This window comes from Diadema setosum, chromosome 7 (genome assembly GCF_964275005.1).
Source record: "Diadema setosum chromosome 7, eeDiaSeto1, whole genome shotgun sequence".
Lineage (NCBI taxonomy): Eukaryota > Metazoa > Echinodermata > Echinoidea > Diadematoida > Diadematidae > Diadema > Diadema setosum.
This window is the reverse complement of record NC_092691.1, coordinates 26,932,449-26,955,655: the sequence shown is the minus strand read 5'-3', so window position 1 is coordinate 26,955,655 and position 23,207 is coordinate 26,932,449. Positions and strand designations below refer to the sequence as shown.

General features: G+C 39.5%; 1 protein-coding gene across 1 annotated transcript in view; it reads right to left on the bottom strand.

Moving 5' to 3' along the window:
• Window positions 1-616: 616 nt before the first annotated feature.
• Window positions 617-23,207, bottom strand: part of LOC140230494 (chondroitin sulfate synthase 1-like) — a 94,209-nt gene continuing 71,618 nt past the window's right edge. Inside the window, exon 2 of the mRNA XM_072310648.1 lies at window positions 617-2,215. Coding sequence (XP_072166749.1) covers window positions 617-2,215 — 1,599 coding nt within the window. The remainder of the gene's footprint in view (window positions 2,216-23,207) is intronic.

The window sequence follows — 23,207 nt, the reverse complement described above, 5'->3', positions numbered from 1 at the left end:
ATATGACATTGATTTTGACTGCTTACAACATTATAAAAAAGAAAAGAATAGAATACTATCAATGACTGCTCAAGCTGTCTAAAACTGCTTAATAGCGGTCAACAAGAAATTTCATCAACTTGTTTTGCAGTTCATCATTTGTGAGAAAAACTACAGATATCATTCTTTCTTTTTTTTAGTCAAGTTCATTCTGGAGATAAAGATGTTCCTTTGGATAAAACATATTCTGAAATGGTAAAGACATTTGATCCATCAAAAAAAGAAAAAGATGTGCTTGGATACATACACACGTCGCTCCCTATTTGGCCACAAAACACGAGTTCTGAGCACCAATTTGCACATATCTTTTGACGAATAACTGCGAATTTCACGCAACCCCTGATATACATCGCACTGATTGTGATGTCGATCAGCATTGCAGAAATGTGGGTTACCATGGCATCTCACAGACTTATAGAAGGTGATGTAAAACACACACATGTTTTGGTTTAGAATGTGCTAAGAGGATAGCTCCTACAAAGCAAATTGCTATGCTCACATTGAGGTCCAATATGGCTAATTACTTGCTATCGCTGGGGGGGGGGGGGGGGGTACGATCAACATGTTTCAGTTGATGCTATCTACCATTGTAGTCATCTTCGTGGCTGTCTATCACTTTTCCGGACTTTGTGTCCTGCGACATTTCTTGTAAAAGTCTCGCTAGCTGCATGTTGCTCCCATATGTACTAGAACGCGAGCCTATGCACATTTGATATTGCTTGGCCTCTAGCCTTGGGTCACATATAACAGGGTGGTATATGTGCACGAGTCCAGCATCGGGCCCACGGAATATTGTCAGGTTGCTACGTACAAACTTCTCATAGAGGTCCACATCCTCCATACCCCACCCCACGATGGCATTGTTCATCCCCCCAACCTCCTTTAGGTCACTGTGGTACAGGCACACGAGGCCAAAGCCAAAGTGGCGGAAGTAGCCGGCATCGTTGTTGATCACCAGCTGGCTGCCCTGCCGCGCTTCTGACCCGAACACGATGTCCGGGCTGTACTGGCTGAAGACCACTGGAAAGTAGACCATCTTGGTGCGGTAGGTGTTCATGCGGCACCGGTTGAGGAACCCCTGGGAGAGGTACATATCTACGTCTACAAAGAACATGAGGGCCTCTGGGCCACACTGCGAGGCACCCAGCTCCAGGGCTAAACCACGGCTGAAATCCCCCTGAGCCTGGATAACCTTGAGCTCCTTGTGTGGATACATCTTTTGGTAGTCACTCAAGGTCTTGATGATGTCTGCCGAGGGGTCGTCTGTTGCCTTCTTGAACAGTATAACTAATAATTTGGCATTCTCATTGGTTTTTAAGCACACACGTTCATAGTTTCTCATGAAACGCTGGAAGATTTCTAGCCGTCCAGCCAATGGCATCACAAAGTGGATGGTCTCCTTGATTCTCTGTGGACTCTTTCCAAGTTGTACGGCAGTGTCTGAATTTGTCTTGTGTCCAAACAGATTCAGTGAACTCTGGAAGCCTCCTGTGGCAGGCACATGATTCTCCTCACCATCATCTTCCTCCTGAAATTCTATCTTCCCAAAGGCCTGTTGGAGGTAGGCATGTCGCCTCACTGAAAGCGTCCTACTTGTTCCCCTGTGCTTTTTGTAGATCAACAGCAAGTCCAGGATGTAGTCAGCCCCATGGTTCGGGGTGACTCGGGAGTAGCCGTAGAGGATCTCTTTGTACTCTATCGTCCTACCCACCTTCTGTGAGTTGGCATTGATCAGTGTCATCACCTGCATGACAATGTCCTTGAGACCCGTCCGGATGGACTGCGTCAGCCCCTGCCTTGGGCTGTCATGACGACTCTGGTAAACATACCGCGAGAAAAACGTCCAGGGTATGACCTCTTTGTGGCTCTCTGGTATGTATTTGTTGAGGCTTATCGGTGTGCCAAAGCGCTGAGCGTCCTGGTCCAGCGCTGTCACCGACTCCTCCCCATCTTCATGGAGAAGTTCCTTCAGCTCCTGGATCTCTCGGTACTGCTTGGCGATCTTCATGTGCAGGTCATTGACCTTCACCGACTGGAGGTAGTTGTGGAGGCGATAAATGTAGGGCGTGCGCTTTACAGGGTGCATCGTGATGGCGTTGTGCACTTCCAGGCGCTGCAGGTCACCAGTGAATGCAGTGTCCCCAACACTGTAGTTGTTGTAGAACAATGTTTGCATCTGCAAAGAGAAGAGAAAAGTAACACGATGATTAATTTCTTCATATAGAGTGCATCAACATCAATGGCACAGGTGTACTGACATTACTGGGGATGGACCTATTGTATGTAACAATTGACTGTGACAAATGTAAAATGTGTTGAAATGAGGAGAAACTAGTCATGGCTCCTGCCTGGACAACAAACTTTCTTGCACATAGAAGTTGTCAAATTTGACTACCCACCTTACTCACACATCAGTAATCACTTCCTTGCAGTCATAACAATTCAGACTGTTCTACACTCACAATATTGCCCAGATATTTTCATAATTCAACAAGTCTGAACAGGTCTGAAAAAAGTCAATCAGGTTAAAAAAATATCAAAACATCAAACAAAACAAAAGACCCCCTCCCTTCCCCCCCCCCCCAAAAAAAAAAAATGTGAATGAGAGTCACTTGAATAGTTATCACTTGCATTGCCTTATCCTATAAAAACGAAACAAAAAACAAACTGCAGCTTTCTAATTTCTTGTCCTGGATTGCCTAAATCCATATACAAGTCAGACTGTGAGACATTACAGGAGTTAGGTTACAAACTGTCTGTTCTTATGATACTCTTTCACTATCCCAGGGGGTAGGGGCATGAGGAGGGCAAGATAGGTAGGGGGTGATAGCTTGGGGGAGTGGGGGGATGGGGGAATGTTCAGTTCATGGAAAAAGGGGGGCTACCATTGAACTTGTCACAAACTGGCCTGCAAGAGAGAGTAAGCTCTCTTTTTTTTTCAGGAAGGAATCCTGCTCACAGGTTTCAAAAATGGTGAGAGGTTATGCTTCTGACTTGGAAATGTAGACAATTTCATGTGATACCCCCCCCCCCCCCCCCACACACACACACACAAACAAACCCTCTCCTAACAATTAAAGAGATGTATGACAAGAACTTTAAACGTTACTATATCACACAAGTGAAATTGACCTTTTTCATTCATCTGAAATATTGCTAAATTGTTAATGCTTTGATATTTCTGACACTTTTGAAAAGCCATTTTGCATTTTATGATCACCATTTTTTTTCAAACAAGAGGTTATTACACATCACATTTTCTTCTGATACATGTATTGTATACCTGCTGGTCAAACTTCTGAAACAAACGAGCAGCTTTGCACTCAGCTGACATACACTGCACAAAGACAAAACTTTTAAATTAATCTTCTTCTTTTTGCAGGAAAAGAAGAAAGAGAAAGTTTGCTGTCAGTGACACAGAAGGATGATAATGTCAGTACAAATTTCAGTAGCAAACAACTCTTATGGGGGGGGGGTGCTATGATGAAAATTTTTGATTTCCTTCAAAGTTTGGGAAAACTTCAGTCAGCCACTTTTACCCTTTTGTAAATGATAGAGTCAAGTTTCTGAAAGTTCAGGGTGACGAAAGGCTCTGTCTCCTCTTCAGAGCATCCACTACCTTAGCTGCCCTGCTGAACCCATTGAGGACGGACTGATTTTGCTACAGCATGCATTTGCCACAGACACCTGCCTGAGTATACTCGGGGACTTGCAGTCAATGGGTTAAAGCATGTAATGAGCTCGAGAAAAATGGCACGATCAATGACTCTGAGCCTTGCATCCCACCAGTGGGCGAAAGTCTCCTGTTCCAGAAGACTGCAAAAATTCAGCCTTGAGCACTTCCTGCAAAGGAGGAGGAGTTCATCCCAGGACAAGGGCCTGTGATTGTCTTCACCAACATTTCTCTTGCGGTGCTATCATCAAAGTACATTCTGAGACAGTTTGACATGTGTGATGAATGGAAGGGGGGGGGGGGTGGGGGTGAAGGTCCTTCAGATGGCCCATACAATAACCATAAAGGATTACGAAAGTCAGCTCGTAAACAAAATTTGAGTCTGTTTGTAACATAACGGTGCATTCCTTTCACTGCGTACAACTATTTTGTATCACTGAGGTGTGCAGTTTGGCAAGCACTATGTACAATGGTGTACGGCTTTTGAAGAGTCTTCACAAGAGCATCATTTAGTGTCATTTTGAATCTGGTTCTTCACCCGCAGTCCCCCCCCCCCCCCCAAAAAAAAAGGTTATAATTATAAAAAAAAAAAATCAAGCTGGACCATTCATTTTTTGTGGGGGGGGGGGGAATTGAGTTGCATGTTGTGAGAATTTACAGTTTCTTGTGTCTACACATAGGCAATTTATGTCATGTCGGAAAAATAAATTTTCAAAAACTGTTGATTTTATGTACGGAGGTGTGTGTGTGTGTGAACAGGCCTTCTAATTAAAATCAACTCATGGGGTACTTGCTCGCTGCAACCAGCTGTTCGATAACTTGTATCTTTTGAGTTTACCAAATTAGGGTTAAGTATCTGTTATAAAGGAAAACCCCCCTAAGGCAATTGTGCACTGGCATTTTTTCTGAATGACAACCGCAGACTTCAGCTCCCCCCTTCCCTTCTCTACCCCCCACCTCCCTCCCCCACCTCCATCCCCTCTGGTGAAGAGGTCAATAGTCTAGCCATTCCATCTCAAGGTGTGAGGAAACAAAGAAGTGCATGTTCTCCCTTATTTGATGAGGAAAACAGACAGGAAATACTCTCCGGTTATACCATGGTAATATGTATCACACATCCACTTGAACCCTCCTCGAACCCCCTGACTCTGTTGTTGCTGTGCTGTTGTTGTAATTTTTGTTTAAATCTTGAGAGTAGTTACGGTTGTGTAAATCACATGGCATTCCATGCATGAATTTGTCTCACACGCTCGTGTAAACAACAACAACATCATCATCATCATCACCATCATCATCATCATCACAACCACAACAAATGCAACAGGCATTCATGAGTGGAAAAAAAAACAAACAAAAAAAAAAACTGATCACATGTTTGGTCCAAGAATGCAAAGACACATCACCTCAATTTATCAAGCTCTAGCACTCTGGATGGATAGCTACAGGGACCATTTATCCATGATTGTAGAAAGTGGAATTTGTACTCAGTGATCATAACAGGGGAAACTCCACAATACACTTTTCCATGACTCAAAATACATGATGACTGCCAGACAAAAGACATTTAGATAAATGATAGATGACTGAACATTAATATTCCATGGCAGGAATCACTTTCAATATGTCCTATAGGAGGTTAGCAACAAAAACTAGGCTTCTCCTGGTGGCATTGACTCATGACTATGAAAGTGGTTAGAAGAGAACATTCTATTGTCACATACGACAACTACAAAATACTTTCACATTGAATGATTAGATAGATGATAAATGAATTCTTCACCTTGTACCTGTCAAGAGGTTATAAATCTTTCATGAATCCTGATTTACTCCTTTCTATGCCAGGGACTTTGGACAGTGTGTACAAGGCTATGGGTTTTTCTTTGCCAATCCGCATTCCAAGCACACAGAGGGTTAACTTGAGGAAATGCTGACAATAGATCCATTATAGAACACACCGCTAGTTGTGTTGATATAATTAGTTGATTTATCATATAACAGACAGAACTAAACAGTACATGGTTCACGAGTACTATGGTATGACATATTTCACCGAATGTGAGATCTTCTTATACTGCACAGATACCATTCCTTTTATTTTTGATACAACACCCATGATATTAATGGCTTTAGTCCAGGACAAGGCCTACAATGAACATATAAAACCAACAATTTCTTGGGACAAGGTAGATTCGGGGGGAGGGGTAATACTGTTACTAATGTTACAGTGTGCTATCCAAACTGCCAAATGGCATTTGAATGCCAGACAACAAATGCTGAAAACTGACCAATCAGGTATTTCATGGTGTATTCTACTGGACTTCCCTCTCCTCTATTACAGCTGCCACACACTCACTGCTAAATTTTTAGTAAAAAAAAAGAAGAGAAGGACGAAAGCCTTCTTTTGAGGTTGTAAGGAAATGAGGAAAAAGGTTTAGGGGGAGGGAATCCTGTCACATACTTGTACATGAATTACTGCCTAAATTGGAAAGTGCCAAATGATGTCCACCTTTCACAGTGAGAATTCTTGCCCTTTAAAAGATCCATAAATAGAGGTGTTTCCTGACAAAGACCTTCAAAGGCCAAAGTCAAACGGCTATTCTGAGTAATGGATTTGAGATATATATCATAGGCCATAATGGACTCACGGTCACTAATGGACAGGGTGAGAAGATAAAAAACTGCACCATTATCTTGTTTTGAAAACTTATTGCTAATGGATGTGCCACACACAAGGAGTCTGAAAGTACAGATGAAATCTGTTCTATGGCAAAATATTCATACACTGAACTCATATACCATGGGTACATACATTAGAAGACAAAGGCATACAATTGTACAGCCTGACCATGAGAAACCTTGCAATACGACTATAGGCCTTGGCCCCTTTAGAATGCTAACTCATTGTCACAACCACACACCATAGTCATGGAGATACACAATTCAATCTTACTTATTGCAACTGAAAGACATGTCACACAGTGACACAGAAAATGATGAGAAAAAGGTTTTTTCTTTGCTGGATCTAAGTTCATAATTGCTTCTGTGAAGAAAAATAAAAAGCATAACGTCTGCAAGAAAAAGATTTGGATAAAAGATGATGATAAAACTCATAAAGTGAAAACCTGAACAAAGAAAACAGAACAGTCGAGACAAAAAAACAACAACAACCAAACACTCAACCAAACACACCTATGATTCCTACATAGATTGTGTACAGAAGTTGACTCGAGAAACAGAAAAATCTTGCTACAATCTGTATTATTCTGGCAAGCCCCCACAAAGTCATATTGATGAGATACCCAACATTTTTCCAATTCTTGGTCCACCAGAACAAAATATGGACTGTTTTTCTCATTAGATACACATGCAGATTTAAAGCTCTAATTTTCTTGATTGTGCCTTGAAAATCATAAATGAAACCTTTCCTGTTTTCCATTTTGAGACCTTGGAATGAGGTGCAGCAACACACAACATGGAAGCATTCGTGACACTTCCAGTGACAAAAAACAATTTTCTAAAAATGAAAAGGATGTGTCACAACTCCCAACCTCAATAGTGTCTTTGATGTAAATACATTAACCTTTTGCAGCAGGCGCATCCACGCCTAACATGGGTTATTTAATATGACATCAACTTCTCTTCTAAAAAAAAGAAGAAAAAAAAGAAGAAAAAAAAAAAATCTAATAAACTCCCCCCCCCCCAACAGTCCAAAGTGACATTTATGATGAAGTAGCGATGCATAGGTGTATCACTGTCATCGCTTAAAACCATCAACATCTTTTCCTGTCAAGAATATTCCCTACAACCAACTGATCCATTTCATCGTACACTCGTGAAGAATCACTGTAATTAATCTGACTTAGCACGACAGGTGCACTCATCACATGTAACACATCACACTCAGTGTCTACCTCAATCACTCAGATGTCGTAATTTTTACCCTGTGCCAAGTTTGAATAAATATTTATCACACTTTGTTTCCATCGGCTTACAAGGATTATAGATTTTCACTTCTGTGATCTTTTTAATACCATACATTATTGAGAGCACTAGAATCATTCATAGGAACCACTTTTGTTTTATTCTGTTATTCTCTTACAGGGACTGTACAGTACTGGTTGAGGTGAGCATTCAGCATGTAACATTTTGCAAGATATTTAGAAACCACTCTATGAAATGTTAAAGAGTTTACAATTCTAAAGGGAATCAAAAGTTTATTTGGTCAAAATCGGTTTTGAAATGACTGAGATATCTAAAAACAAGGAAAAACGAAGAGATCCTAATGAAAGTCATGGCCTGTCAATTTTATAAGGAATCTCTTTTTTTTGATATCTCAGCCATTTCAAGGCCAATTTTCATCAAATAAACATTGAATCCTTCTTGAAATTACATGCTCTTTCATATTTCAGAAAAGATTTCTCAATATCTCACTAAAAAATGTTAAAAACCGGAATCCTCACCACAACCAGTACTGTACAGTCCCTTTAAAACTTTGTTTGAGGCATTTTAAGATCTTTTTCCACTGCAAAGTTTCACATGGTCATATTTCTACACAATATCAGAGACGTGTGCATCACGTGGAACCATTCAGTTAATACTTTGATTCTTTAAATGCCTAGAACCGCTGCTTGACAATGCCTTTAAGTGTTGATAGGTCTTAATCATGCAGTAGGCTCCGTCGTCGCACGATTGCTAGGAGCGCACAGGAACCAACCTCGTCCCCTGCCAGCCTCAGAGTCAGACGCCCTGACCCGCCAAAGACACACACACACACACACACACACACACAGCTCGCAGCTATACCGTACGTACGCACGCACGCTTGCTAGAAATTAGATTTGCCAGCGAGCAACTCTGACCTCATTGCAACTTTGGCAGGCAATCACAACGAAGAGTAGACTGATGTCATATTTATGGCTCTCTCGCTCTCTCTCCCCCTCTTTCTTTCTCTCTCTCTCATTCCCCTGTCTGGCCACAATCCAGAAAAGTGCATGTGTAGCCAACGGCCATGCACGAGATTGGCTTGTGTTTTTATCTATTCATTTTTTTTTTCAATTAAGCAATAAAACAGTGCTCATGTACTACTTGCAGTGGATCCCGTAAAGGCCACACACAGACTGTTACGTACCCACCAAGAAAGTAACTTTTAATACTATCGGCACCATCAATTCTATTACAGTGGACTCCCGTATAACGAAGTCCTCGGGACCGACAGTCTTCCTTCGTTATATCGAAATTTTGTTATAACCAAACACATAAACAATAAAAAAATATAGAGCAGGAAATCTTGTAGCCTAAAATTTTACTTTGTTGTAACCGGAATTTCATTATAACCATGTTTGCTCTAACGGGAGTGCACTGTATTGGTGTTACAATGTTATTGACAAAAGCATTATCATCCATCCATGTAGTTTCTTTAGGAATAATTTCTTCTGTGGCTCTTGTTCAACTATGAGATACACAAATTACTGTATTTTATCTCTTCATTAATGTTGTATTTATCCCATGCTCTAAAGTGACAACAACTATCGAGGAATTAAAACAAAAAAGCGGCTGTAAACTAACAATATACCACTAAATCTGCATGAATATTTGACATGTCATTTGCGAGCTTCTGTTTTGCCATCTTTTAAGTTAAAAAAAAAAATCTCTAAAAAATCCATAATTCTGCCTCCTTGACAAGTTTTCCCTTGTTTACATTCCTTGATAGACCAAGAACCCTTCTTGCCGTCTGGGCCATTTTTGGTCCATCTCTATCATAGTGCACTGAATTGACACTGTGACAGTCAGTCTAACCATGGACCTACAGGTCCATGGTCTAACCCTGCTGTAAGGCTGAAACCAGATAAAAGAATCACAACCCACATCATCAAATGCACCCATACTTATTGTCAAACAACAACATTTTTTTTTCTTTTAGGCACAACTTTGGAGAAAATAGTTGGTGCGGAAATGGTTGGTGCGAAATTTGGCTCTAGCCTTCGCTTTCGTCTGTTCCATACATAGCCTAACAAGGACAGCACATGCTCGCAGCAGCACCACAGGGTAGGACAAGAAATGCAAAAGTATTGAGGCAAGGCTAACTCCTCCTCCCCTTCCCCTCACCAAAACAACAAAAACAGTAAAAGAGAGAGAGGAAAAAAGGAGAGATCTCCTCCTGGGTTGATCATCAGAGCTTTAAAGTCATTGTGAAGCAAATTCACACAAAATTTGTGGTAATGGAACCTTATTACCTGAAATTCAATTGGCAGATGAGGTGCAAAAACAACATAGGTGCACAGGCATGCCAATCTCTACCTATGACTTGAGTGGATAAGCAAATAAACACACGCGACTTACACGAAAAGGAATGCAAAAGGAAAGAAAGAAAAAAAAAACAGCACAAAAGTTAACCTCATGACATTGAACTCGGTCGCAAAGTGACTCTGAGTGACATCATTCTTGCCTGGCAGTTATTAATCAAGGAAGGGGCACCTGAAGGGCAAACATTTTGAAAGAGGGGTAAAATCTAACAGGTATGCTTTCTGTGAACGGGGAAAAATTGGCCAAAAAAAGAAGAAGAAGAAAAAAAAAAGAAAGAATGAAAATGATTTACACAAACAAATGGATAAAAAAAAACTATGTAAAGAGGATGAACACATGACTTCAATTCAACAACTCTGAGCTGGTAGCCTTTGTCACAGACCTTCTTGCTGTGAAATAGTCACATGTAAAGTGATCATACCAAGCTGACCCAGTCAAGCCACTGGCTAGAGGGCAATGAAGACCTGTCCCACTTCCACAATTTTCACTATTTGAGTCACTGAATTCGGCTACCAGTGATTGGTGGCAAAAATATACCAATCAGTAGAGCTCTGTTCAATGAAACTGATGCATCTTCAAAGTTTTAAAGAGAAAATCCACCCCAAAAATAAACTTCAAAGAAAGAGAAAAATATTCCCTACTGAATGATACAAAAAATGACAAAAATTGGATAATAAATAAGATGTGACTTTTTGAATTTTCAAATTTGTTGGGAAAACATTTCTTGACCAGTCCTTATGAATATGCAAATGAGCGAGTTCATGATGTCATACTGTCACTATTTCAGAAAAATTTGGGGAAATTGTTATTTTTAGCTAATAAAAGTGAAAGCGTGTTCTTATACCGTGATATATCAGATATTTGTTCTTTTTCATTTTGGGCGAGGAAGGAGAGCTACGGCATCTACATCTACAAGGTTCTGAGTTTATGAGTTTATGAGCTATAATATAGTTTTTTGTCATTTCTGTATGTGAAATGAATAAGAAATTGTGACAGCTTGACATTGTCAACTTGCTCATTTGAATATTTATAAGGACTGGAAAAGAAAATATTTCCCCCAAAAAATCGAAATTTCAAAATGTCACATCTTCCTCATTTCCTATCCGATTTTGTCATTCTTGTATCGTTCTGTAGGGAATATTTTCCTTTTTCTTTCGAAGCTTATTCATTTATTTGGGTGGATTTCTTCTTTAATAATGGGCCATTACATAATCACGCTCGGCTTTTAGCATGCCTCATTTGCCATTTTTTTTTGTTTCCTGGCTGATAAAATCAAGAGTGCCTTTGAAAGAGGCTACTGAGTCGGAAGCTGGCGTGTCAAAGAGAGGTTGGAGAGCGTAGTCGATGCATCAATGAAGATGACACATCCTGGGGACAGTGATGACTGGAATGGGGACAACTGCTCAAGCACTAACACTGGTGCACTGAAGTGGTTTTATTTTTTTTTTTTTCTACTGCTTCTGGGCTGACAACACACGGATACATATCTCATGTCATATTTCATAAATTTTTCAAAGACTAAACTTGTATTCTTTGTGCTGTCAAATGAAAGCAGGCGCTTCAGGTTTTATATGTTATCCTTCTTGAGGAACAGACAATAAATTTGTTTGTAATCAACAACTTTCCTCTGGCTCTTCAAAGTGGTCTTTTTGATTATACAATTGTTTTTATCATGCCTGGACAAATGCAATCGATGATTATAAAGCATGTAACTAAAAAAAAAAAAAAGAGAGCACAAAACAAAAACAAAAACAAAACAATGTCAACACAAAAATGGATTTCTAACCAGAAAGAAATAAGCACAACATTCTGTTGTCTTTACAGTGTTTGATGTAGAATAGTTTCTCCACTGGGAAACTGCAGTTGTCCAGTCTAGTGCCATCATGACATACACTGTTTCCCAGCTGTGCCCTACACAATGCAATCCAAATACACTGAATGAAAAAAACAAACAAACAACAACAACCCCGAAACAAAACAATTGTGGACAGTGCCTACAAACTTTTGTGTACATTGGATTTATTTGCATCTCCACCTCTTGGGTATTCCCAATGGCAGTGAAGCGTGAGTAAAAATCAAACACAAACTTCATGGAGGTAAACAGGCTCACCAATATTGACACACTCATTCATCTGGTATCTAAAAAAAAAATGCCAGAAGCTGGCAGAAAAAATGGCATGTGTCAAATGACTTCTATGAAATGGATTGCTCACAAGGGTCTACAAGAACAAGACTAACTTCATCCCTGGAGTCAAGTGGAGAAAACCAGATTGCAAGTTTTTAACAAGAGTGTAAAAGGGGGAGAGGATGATTAAGGAAGACAGGACTAGATAACCATTTGATAGGCTGACCTTCTCCCATCCCTCTTCTCAGGGAGACGGGCAGCAATATGTGCCACGGTCAGTTTATTGCTGGGCCAGGAATAATAAACTCTGCGGTCCTGGCTAAGAGCTTATTATGGTGCAGTGCTGGAGTCTGGTGTACAGGGAAGACCACTCAGTGCCTACCAAATACATGTAGGAAGCTCCTTGCAAATAACCATGTCTGGTGTCCATTCACCCAGGCTGTCTGAGCTGTTATGCTTAAAGGGATAGTACAGTATTGGTGGAGATGAGAACTGGGCTTTTAAGTTTTTGTATTAAAGATACCAAGAAAACACCAATGAAATAGTACAGAACATACCATTTTAAGAGGAATTCAAAGTTTATTTGATGAAAATCGGGTTTGGAATGACAGAAACATCCACAACAAAGTAAAACAAAGCGATCGTAATAAAGTGTGGGTCCCACACTTTATTAGAATCGCTCTGTTTTGGATATCTCAGCCATTTCAAAACCAATTTTCATCAAATAAACGTTGAATTCCTCATGGAATCACGTATGCTCTTTCATATTTCATAAGAAGTTTCTCATTATCTCACCAAAAAATGTTAGAAACTTGAAATTAGGCCTTAACCAAAACTATACGATCCCTTTAAGTTGTACAATTACAGGGTCATAATGGGATTCACTCAAAGTTTTAAACTGGTCTTGACTGTGACGGCCATCATGACAGGAGCGCAGTCGGTGAAAATCTGTGCAAAATCACACAAAAGGACCTGGCATTGCTGAAGCCTTTGATATTTAATACACAAAACATATTATTAACACTATTGTACTATCATCATTTGAATTAATACTCATTTGGAATTCTTTCTTAAGTAGAGTCAACTTGCAAATTTAAACTAGCTCCTGAGTCACAAGACTACACTACATGTATGCCATCACTTTCTAAATACACAAAATCCATTTTGTTTTACAAAAGGATCTTTCTGTAGTTCATTGCACACATATACCGATATGTACAAATAAACACTCACACACTCAAATACTCACACAGAGGAGTTATGGCCAGATTAAAAAAAAAATAAAGCAGGACTGATTTTCGCATTCTGATGTTAAAAATCGTTGTTGTGTCCTAACACATGAATTATGATATTTCACATCATATCACAAGAAATCTGTTTAAAAAAACATTAATTTCCAGTGTGTGTGAATGCTGTCTATCATATCAGCTACATCTGCAATAGTGTGACATGTATTATAATACATATATGTACATAGGAGTAGCATACACCACATCCTTGATGAGTCTTCGACACAGTCACTAATACGAAAACACTTCTTCAGAAAAAAAAAATGAAAACAGCAAAATACAATATGTTATGTCGTATACGTGACTGTTTATGTCACACATGTGACTACAGAGGAAATGTCTAGGAGTCCATAGGATGCCATGTTGATGGATGTATTTCCACTGAATTAAAATGGTTGTAAACAGTCTCTGCATTGGTCTGATAGTGCCCAGGTTAGCAGCACGCCACACCTTTTGGTATAAAAGTACATTTACACATAGACTATTTTGACTGAAGAAAGGCATGCATGAGCTGGGTATTGTTTCCTTGCAAATAGGAAGTACATGAAGGACAACATGTATCAGGAAACTTAAGACCACAAAACCTAGAGTGATCTGCCATATTTATAAACAAATCAACAACTACAAAATGCGCTAAATACATTGCTCCATGTGAATATAGAGATGCCATGGACTGCTTTTGATAAATCAACATCCACCATTTTTACCAATTAATGTGGTTAGGGCCCATATTGACTCTACACTACCACAATTTTGCCAACTATGGGCATTTTCAGACCCACCAAGTTATGGTATGGATAGGTTTCTCTAATACAGTTGTACAAACTGATATAGGACCATTGAAACACATCCGTTTATACAAATCGTGTGGCGGCAGTCAGACTTCCCGTACTATCTTATTGCATGGAAAGCTCATGAATATGTGGACCTACAACTACAAGTTTTTTCCTTGTGCAGTACAAACTTCATGCAGGCTTCACACATTGTGTTTGTACGTTGCGTGGGATTCATCAAGTAGCATTGGAATGAAGTTCAGTGTACTTATCTTAAATACAGATGTATGAGCATTCTGACACCAATATTTGTTGCATGAATATATGACAACGGTACGAAACAACGCTCAAAGCATCATTTCGATATTCACATAATGTATACATATACTGCATATTATTCAGACACATAAGAATATTCCATATATCAATATGAAAATTCTCTAGTCTGAAGGGGGGTATGTCATGATCAGAAAGATATAACTCATGAGATTCAAAGCGTTTCTCTTAATAAACCCCCTCCCCAGGTGTTGTATGTGGTACTATTCCACCCTAAAATGTGAAATTGTGATAATATCTTTCACTGCTTTATCATGGGTGGTCACTGCAAGTCTGGTCTCTCCTAGTCTCTCTCTGGGCATGCAGGGGTTAAGGGCTCATAATATGGGGGTGGGGGGGGGGTGTGGGTCATAAATAAAGGATGACTTTTGAGGTGGTGTTGCCTAAACATGCCCTGAACTTGGGATCCAGAACGACAGACTGAGTCGTAAATCAAATGATATTGGCAAGCCCACTCAAAGGAAGTCCAATGGTTTTGACAGAAAGCAACCATCTTGATGGGTTGTTGATTGAGAAAAGGGATAGGCAGGCTACTTTTTATTCAGAGTGTACATGTGTGTGTGTGTGGGGGGGGGGGAGGTGGGGGTGGGAGAGGAACTATTTCATCCAATAGGGTTAATTTTTAAAATTAGATAAAGGCTACATTTTTATAGATGGCACTTCATATGAAATAACATTACAGTCTGTGATAATTTCTCCACCTTCATCCCCAAAAGAATGGAGCATTATGGAAAGCCAAAGTGGCAATGTGAGAATACATACAACAGCAAGACTGTAAAAATAATGGCAGTCAATGTCACTGGAACAAGTTTATCGAAGAGAGCTGGAATGCATTTGAAATAAGAATACAAAAGAACAGCTCAATGCAAAGTTTGGTGAAATCACACAAGTTTGCTGATGAAATACTACAGCATATAATGGTATGCGATAAGCGATGTTTTGGCCCTTGAAGAGAGCTTTCTCAGTACTCAAAGCATCATACTGTACTTTACTACTTGCATAGTGCTTGTACGTTTTAATGGGATATGCCTCTTATTTTACGCTAAGTGAAATGATACAGAAATGCCACATGACTGTTGCAATATTTCCTTTTAATGGAGTACCTAAGCATGCAAAAAATATTCAAATGCATTTCATTTTTCCTGCATAAACAAAATTCTTCTCAAGTTGCAAATTACTTTTCAGCCATCATGACAAAAAAAAAAAGAAATATTACACTGAAAGGAATAGGTGACATCGACATGTTGTAGAATGTTAGAATTATAACTTTTTATACTTTAAACACTGCCTTGTGAACCATTGAAAATAACATCCCATCAACTGCTAGATGTAAGTCTACACCAAAGTAAACAAATATTTCTTCAAGGCCTCCTCCGGTGATCCGCCAAGATCGGCTTCTGCCATCAACTAACACACTGAAGAGTAATGATGCACACGATGGTACAGGGACATGATGATGAAACAGCTAATAGAAATTTCCAAAATTTGATTACCGTCAATTTATGTAAACATTTTGCCAGAAGAAAACGATCTAATTGGGTTCCTGGAAAGCTAAGACACATCTGACCTATGTGATGCAATTTTCATCCAACAACTCCACATGTGATAAACCAAGTCAATTGGCATACCATTTTCACGGTACACATGTATTTCTAATTCATAGAGATACATAATTTAATATACCATCAATGTTACTGAAAATTCACTCTCTTTTTTTTCCCTACGCTGCCGTTACATCATTGCACAGAGTATACTTGTCACATTACATTCACACTGTGATCTATGTGTACACTGTCTTTGTGAAGGTGGAGTAAATTCTTTAAAGTTAACGTAGTTACAAAATGTGTTTACTGTATATCTGAAAGAAAACTAATCTAAATGTGGGCTCCTAAGTATAAGAAGCAGACAGAGAAACAGAAAAGAAAAAAAATAACTCTTTCCTAGTATTTTCAAGATTTTTTTGTTTTTAAATTTCATGCCTGTATTATTCTGAGTCCTTTATACAGCATAAATGTCCCTCTGGCAAAATCGTCCTCCTCATGTTTTCTAATTCTTTGATTGTTACACTGAATCATTTTGGTACAGAAAAACTGTGCAGTGGATTGACCTTCAGAACAACGTCAGTGATGTATGAATGTGAAATAAAATGTTAGTCTCAACAAGAGAAAATCTTGCCTTGGCCCACGAAGATGACACCTCAAACAAGATGGCGAGTTTGCAGAGAACAGCAAATAAGATACAAAATAAAATAGGGTAAAAAGAGAGAAAATCACATATATAGATCTATGCTGACACAAACACAGATAGCACACACTACAAAACAAAAATCAATTTTCTGTCAACTCCATAGATTACCAGCTGTCTCTAATGGGACGCTGTGTGAGAATTATGATCTCGATGAATAAACACCAACGCTCTTCCTAATGTACTCTCTACTCCTGAGGATGAGGAGTATCAGGCAACAGAAGTGTAGTCTCTGCCTGCCTGCACTGCTGCATCTGTGCAGTAGCTGGGCGCACATAGGCTGGAGACTTTGAAGGACACTGTGGCAATGAACTTTTCCTTTCACCTACGGTTTCATTTTTGGTTCTACTTCATCTTTTCTTGTCATTGTTGTTGTTTTCTCGGAGCTGATGGCAAGGGGGGGGGGGGGAGCAGTTAGGAGGGACTTCGAGATCGAGATCGATTGGACTCATTTTGGGCCTGGCTGAGAGAGAGGAGCGAGGATGGGTTGAGGCTAGGACACAAGAAACACCTGCTCATCTATCTAAATAGCTGGGAGAAAATTGCATTGCGCTAGTCACACTATGATTTCATTACATTGCTCCCCCCTTCTCCCATCAATCAAGCTCTATTTCTCCTAACATATTTTTCTTTTTCATATTTTGCTAGCTTTTTTTTTTTTTTTTTTTTTGGGGGGGGGGGGTCCAGTTTATGTTTTTCCTTCTTTGTTACTGCAACACAGTAGTTTCTCCCTACCTAGGAACTACCGAGCAAGTGCTCAAATGCAGGAATCTTACTCAATTCTGTAGCTGGTGTTCAGCTTGCTAAGTGATGAAGGATTCAGAGTATTAACTTCACAACTCGAGGGTATTCATTCACAGATTTAAATTACAGAAAACTGAGAAGTGTAGATAGGAAGAACAGAATTCAAAATAATGTTTCATCCAATGGGAGAAGTGACCTTCTTGTACAAAATCCCAATTCCAAGCAGGGATGGCCAGAAGAAACATCGAACATTGCAGCAACTGCGTGGGAAATGTGTAGGTCCTATGCATGGGTTTCTTCTGCTGGTGCTCTACCCTTCAGCATACTTTGCTCACAACTATTTGCAATAACAGCAAGACGGACTCATTCTGTACTTGTATAGTAAATAAGGGTGCATTTATGCTCCATTTGCACAGACAGAATCAATGTTTGGAAATCCTGATCAAAAATGGGTTGGGGGGGGGGGGGGTAGTGTTTATGCTCAATTTTCTCGAGCTCGAGCTCGAGAGCTGATTTCAAGAACATGCACTGCACATTGGTTCTATAAACCCCTATTGTCGCGAGTTGCTCAGCGTACATTATTTTGTGTTTATGCTTCCCCAGTAAACGTGATTAGACAGAATCGGCAATCCTAAAGGGTGATTCGCGCTTATTTTCCCCCAGTAAACATGATTACAGAGAATTGCTTATCGTAAACGCTGCTTTTAGTGTGTTCTGAATCGCCGTTTTGAATTGGTATTCAATATCAAAGTGAGTTGGAACGAAACAGTGCTTTGCACAAATCACGTTTCAAAATGCGGCTTATGGTCCAAAACAAAAGTGAAGGATAGAAGCAAGGAGTTATAACTCCTTATTCTAAGCAACCTGATGTGTGAAGTATACCAGCCGGGTAGGATTCAGTGGAAAGTCCTCCTACAATAAAGGAAAACAACAACATGATCTACTCCTTGCAGACCATGACAGCAAAAGAAGAGATTCCAGCTGCTGCACTTATCTCTCCCTTATCTTTCTATCTTGTCTGCAGAGGTCAAATCTGGTATCAAAAGGTCAGTCTCAGGAACCAGTTCAGTTTGGGTGGTTCTTTTTTTGTTTTGTTTTGTTCTTTGTGGATTGGGGGGGGGGTGGAATGGGAGGTAGACTCTCATAAGCCAAATACCCATTGCGTGCAGCAGCTTATTGCAGTGTGAGGAAGCTCAGGTGTGGTACCAAAAGTTGTAGTTTTCCCAAACTGCATTTCCCTTTCCCACTTGAGCTTGATTTCCGCTATCTTCCTCACTACTTCCTGTCATTTCATGATGGCTAAAACTTTAAACCAAGGGGAAAAAAAAATCACGCAAGGTCGTCAGGTGTTTTGCTTCTGAATATTCTATCATCAATTAGAACTATGATCTCGGCATGCTGACAGAGCGGCAATCGTAATGAGCTACAAGGAACACACAACTGTACTTCTGACAGAAAAGTACCCATTGGCTACATTGAGCCAAGGACAGTGAGAAGAGTTAATAGCACCAGTTCTTCTATGTCAACTACCAGCGGCACATGTCAATTACATTTTAAAGAACGTAAATTGAATTTTACTCTCAAAACAGAAAAAGAAAAATGGTCTTGAAAGGGTAAATAAGCATTGGCTCTTCAGTCATCTTGGCTCTTCACTGGCCTAAAAAGAATATAGAAAAAAAAAAAATCTCGTAAATGCACACCACAGTTGGAAGCGATATTATGCAGTATATGTATGTGTTGAATGTTATGTAATAAAAAAGCTGCCCACCATGGAAGAGGTCAAAGGTCAGAGTTTTGATGCAAGTTGTCCACACTGGTGAGGCATTATGGGGAAGCTGAGATGGGGAGAGTTTCCCTTCAGGAGTAATATTCATAAACTACAATATACTGTACACTCACTAGAATGTGTTTACATGGCATTTTCCTTGATGCATTCATCATCCCTCTACTACAATGTTGCTCTATGCACTGCAAAATGTAATTTTAATGATGGTGGGGAAAGAAAAGAGTAAAAACAGTGAAACTTTGAACATGATTCATTGGTCAAGAAATGATAAATGTCAATGCTACACTCAATGAAAAAATGTATGGCTGCAAATTCCACTTTAAAACGTTACTTACTTAGACACCAGAATGACTGATTTTTTTTTTTTTTTTTTTTTTTTTTTTACAGGAAAATGAACCAAGCATTCATGAGGGCACTGTAATATAGTCCCACAGTGGTTTCATACAGGAAGTCTAAAATATATTTGTGGCAATTGCCACCCTTGTTATTTGGTATAAAATCTGATGCTCATGCACTTGCCACATTCCAAATGTCAAAAAACAAAATTGGTTCTTAAAGGTAGGGGATACCTTTTACAGACCTCCCAAAATGCAGCAAAACATTAAATATGAACCTCTGGGGACTTGTTTAGGCCAATGCTGAGAAATTTGGAAGTCAAAATTTATCTACAATTTGAATAATGTACAAAACTCAACTACTCAGTAGTTCTGTGTGTCAGCCACACTTAAGCCTTTTTTACCCCTTTCAGGTAATCGTGGATGCGGATGATAGGAGCACTAAGTCGTAAAATTTTGATTACATGAACGGGAGAGGAGTAAAAAAGTGCGCATTATTTTGATGCTGCTATTATCCGCATTATTGCAGCACGAGGAGTTAAAGGAATAATTTACCATTTGCACATGAAACAAAAACCCAGCAGTAGTGCTTTAAAATAGTTCTAAAATGTGAGTTAGGGATAGAAACAACCACTGTAAAAATTTGAATCTGTATAATCAATGTTAAGTGTTGTTGAATACACAAAATGTGAACAATAGTTATAATAAAAATGTTTCCAGACTAAAGCGTCTACAGTTACGGTTTATTGATAAAAACACTGATATCTCCTTATATTTTAGGCTTTATTGCTAAAATTTTATATAGTAGAATGTTTTGTGATAAAACAAACCTACACATATGCATCAAAAGTGATATCTTGAACATTTTTGAAATCACTGCTCCCAAAGGTAAACTGGACCTTTAATCGAGAATACATGAACGCGTTTTACGACTTATGCGCACTAACATTCCACAGTTCGGTCAAAGGTCACTCGATTTCCCGCACAACCGCTGATTGCTGAGCTTGAGCGAGAGCTGTGCATACACGTGAGTATATATCACCGGAAACATTACGTCATTATAGAGGCGTGCGCAGTAACCATGACAAATACTCCCGTCTTTCGCACCGTTATATGAACAGGCGCTCGTAAAAGTAGTGCGCACTTCATGGGATATATGAACGCGATTTTGATAACTTCATCCGCATTATTTGGATGCGGATAATTGAACCACGATTACCTGAAAGGGGTATTTGTTGCAGTCTTCTGTATCTTTTATCTATAAACACAAATCTAAAAGTATAAGAGCTGATGTAATAACATACATAGAATGTGTGGCAAGAATGTATATAGAAATGTTTGTAAGTTTGGATGAACTTTCTTCACAAAATATACATGATGGGCACACATGCAGTGCATGGGTCTGCAAAGGTAGCCTAGTAATGTACTGGAATTTACGGTGAGCCCCGAATAAAATTCAATTCAAAATCTAACGGTCAATAAAAATGTACTAAATGTTACCTTCCACTTTCAATACTTTATGGGAGTTTCTAAAATGATACTCTCTTCAACATACCACTGTATTTATACAACTCTTCATTTAAGGCATGCAAATGGGATTCCCTACCTTTAACGCCCTTCTAATTCTCAGCCGACGAAATTCACTTTCAATTGGGCTATCTCAGCAGTTCCTCATAGATACTAAAAGAGTGCAGTTTCTGTTGGACAGATATGGATTTCCTCTCTTAATTACGTAATGCAATACCTTGCTGAGTCAAAGCAACAGAACAAGGAAATGAACAGGTACATATAATCAACATGAACCTTTGACTGCCACTTGGCATCTCAAACCAATAATTCAGCAAAGCAAGAGGGTGGTTACATCATACAAAAGCTATAGCAATTCTTCTGCCCCAGAACCTGTCAATGACATATATTCCAATTGTCTTACATCTGCCCTGCACAAACTATTGAAGCACTTTGTATGACTTTGAGCGACGAAAACCACGCAGTATGGGGAACACAGTTTCATATTTGTTTTCAAATGCACATACTCTGGAGTTGTGGGCAGGTATCTTTGCAATTTATGCAATGCTCAAGTTGGACCCAGCTAATTCTCTGTGGCTTAGGAGAGGGATTGAGGAAAGGAATAAGCAGAGCATGGCAATGCATTGTGACAAAAGTAGTACACCTGTGACCAAGAACGAACGCTGATTTCCAACGTATATGACATCTGTTGAAGCGATCACATGAATTCCCCCTACAGCGATGAGATGTTTGCACAAATTCCATCAGAACCGGAGCAATGTGCATCATGCATACAGAACATTTCATGTTCATGTGCTCTTTTCTTTTCTTTTTTTTTTTCCGTGATTCACATCTCGCCTCCAGCTTGAACGTGCCAAACCCTCTGTTCTCTGGAGAACGGAAAGATTTCAGGAAATTGCAAATTACCACAGTCACTCCATGATACGGCATTCTGTGTTCAGGCACGGATGTTTCACACTGACATCAGCAAATATATTTTGCTTTTAGCCACATACCAGGGTCAAAGGTCACACAAAGTTGAAGACAGACGGTGAGAGTTAGAGATCACACCAGAAGTATAAATGGTCCTACGATATGTGGAAAAGCCTCGCAGTGTAATACTTTGTATGTGCAGTAAGGCAAAACAGAACATCGTCTGATTAAGAAAAAATATATATACAGGAAGATACCCCGCCCCAACCCTCGAGAAAAAATATAAGTGGTTAAACCTCACTGTCAGCCATTTCAGAATGCAAAGAGAAACAGTCTGATGAATACCACCAGAAGTAAATTGTAGTAGAATGCTTTGAAACAGGATAAAACTGTATCACGATTAATCAACAGGAGGCTGCTCATGTTTAAGCCCGAAGAATATTATCGAATTCACTAGTCAACAGATAAAACATATTATTAAGATACACTTGTATCTGTCCATGATCATTTGCTCCTTTCACGCGAATGGTAATACTGACAAAGTGATGACTGATGTACTGCACTCAATGTGAATGGCAATGAACAACAATGACATCCAAATACATAAAACCCAGATAGCATCTAGAGAGATTGATGTCAATAGTTACGTTCAGACGAGAGCCCTTAACCTCGAGATTAGGAAACCTCGAGGTTAGAGCTTGTAGATAATGACCGTGAAGAAGCACTCGTAGTTAGCAAACCTCGAGGTTTGCTCGATGTTTCGAGCCACGAGAAATCTTATGGTTAGCGCTCTAACCACGAGCCGCGGGGGGTCCCCACTCGTAGGTAAGCACCGTGTGGACACAAAAAACAACGAACTCGAAGTTACAGGATGTGTACAGTTCTGGTCGAGGTGAAGATTTAGCTTTTAACATTTTGTGAGATATTCAGAAACCACTCTATGAGATGTCAAAGAGCATGCAGTTCTAAGGGGTATCAAAAGTTTATTCGATGAAAATCGGTTTTGAAATGGCTGAGATATCCAAAAACAAGGTGAAACAAAGAGATACTAATAAAGTTGGGGCATGTCGCCTTTTATTGTTAGCACTTTTTTGGATATCTCAGCCATTTGAAAACCAATT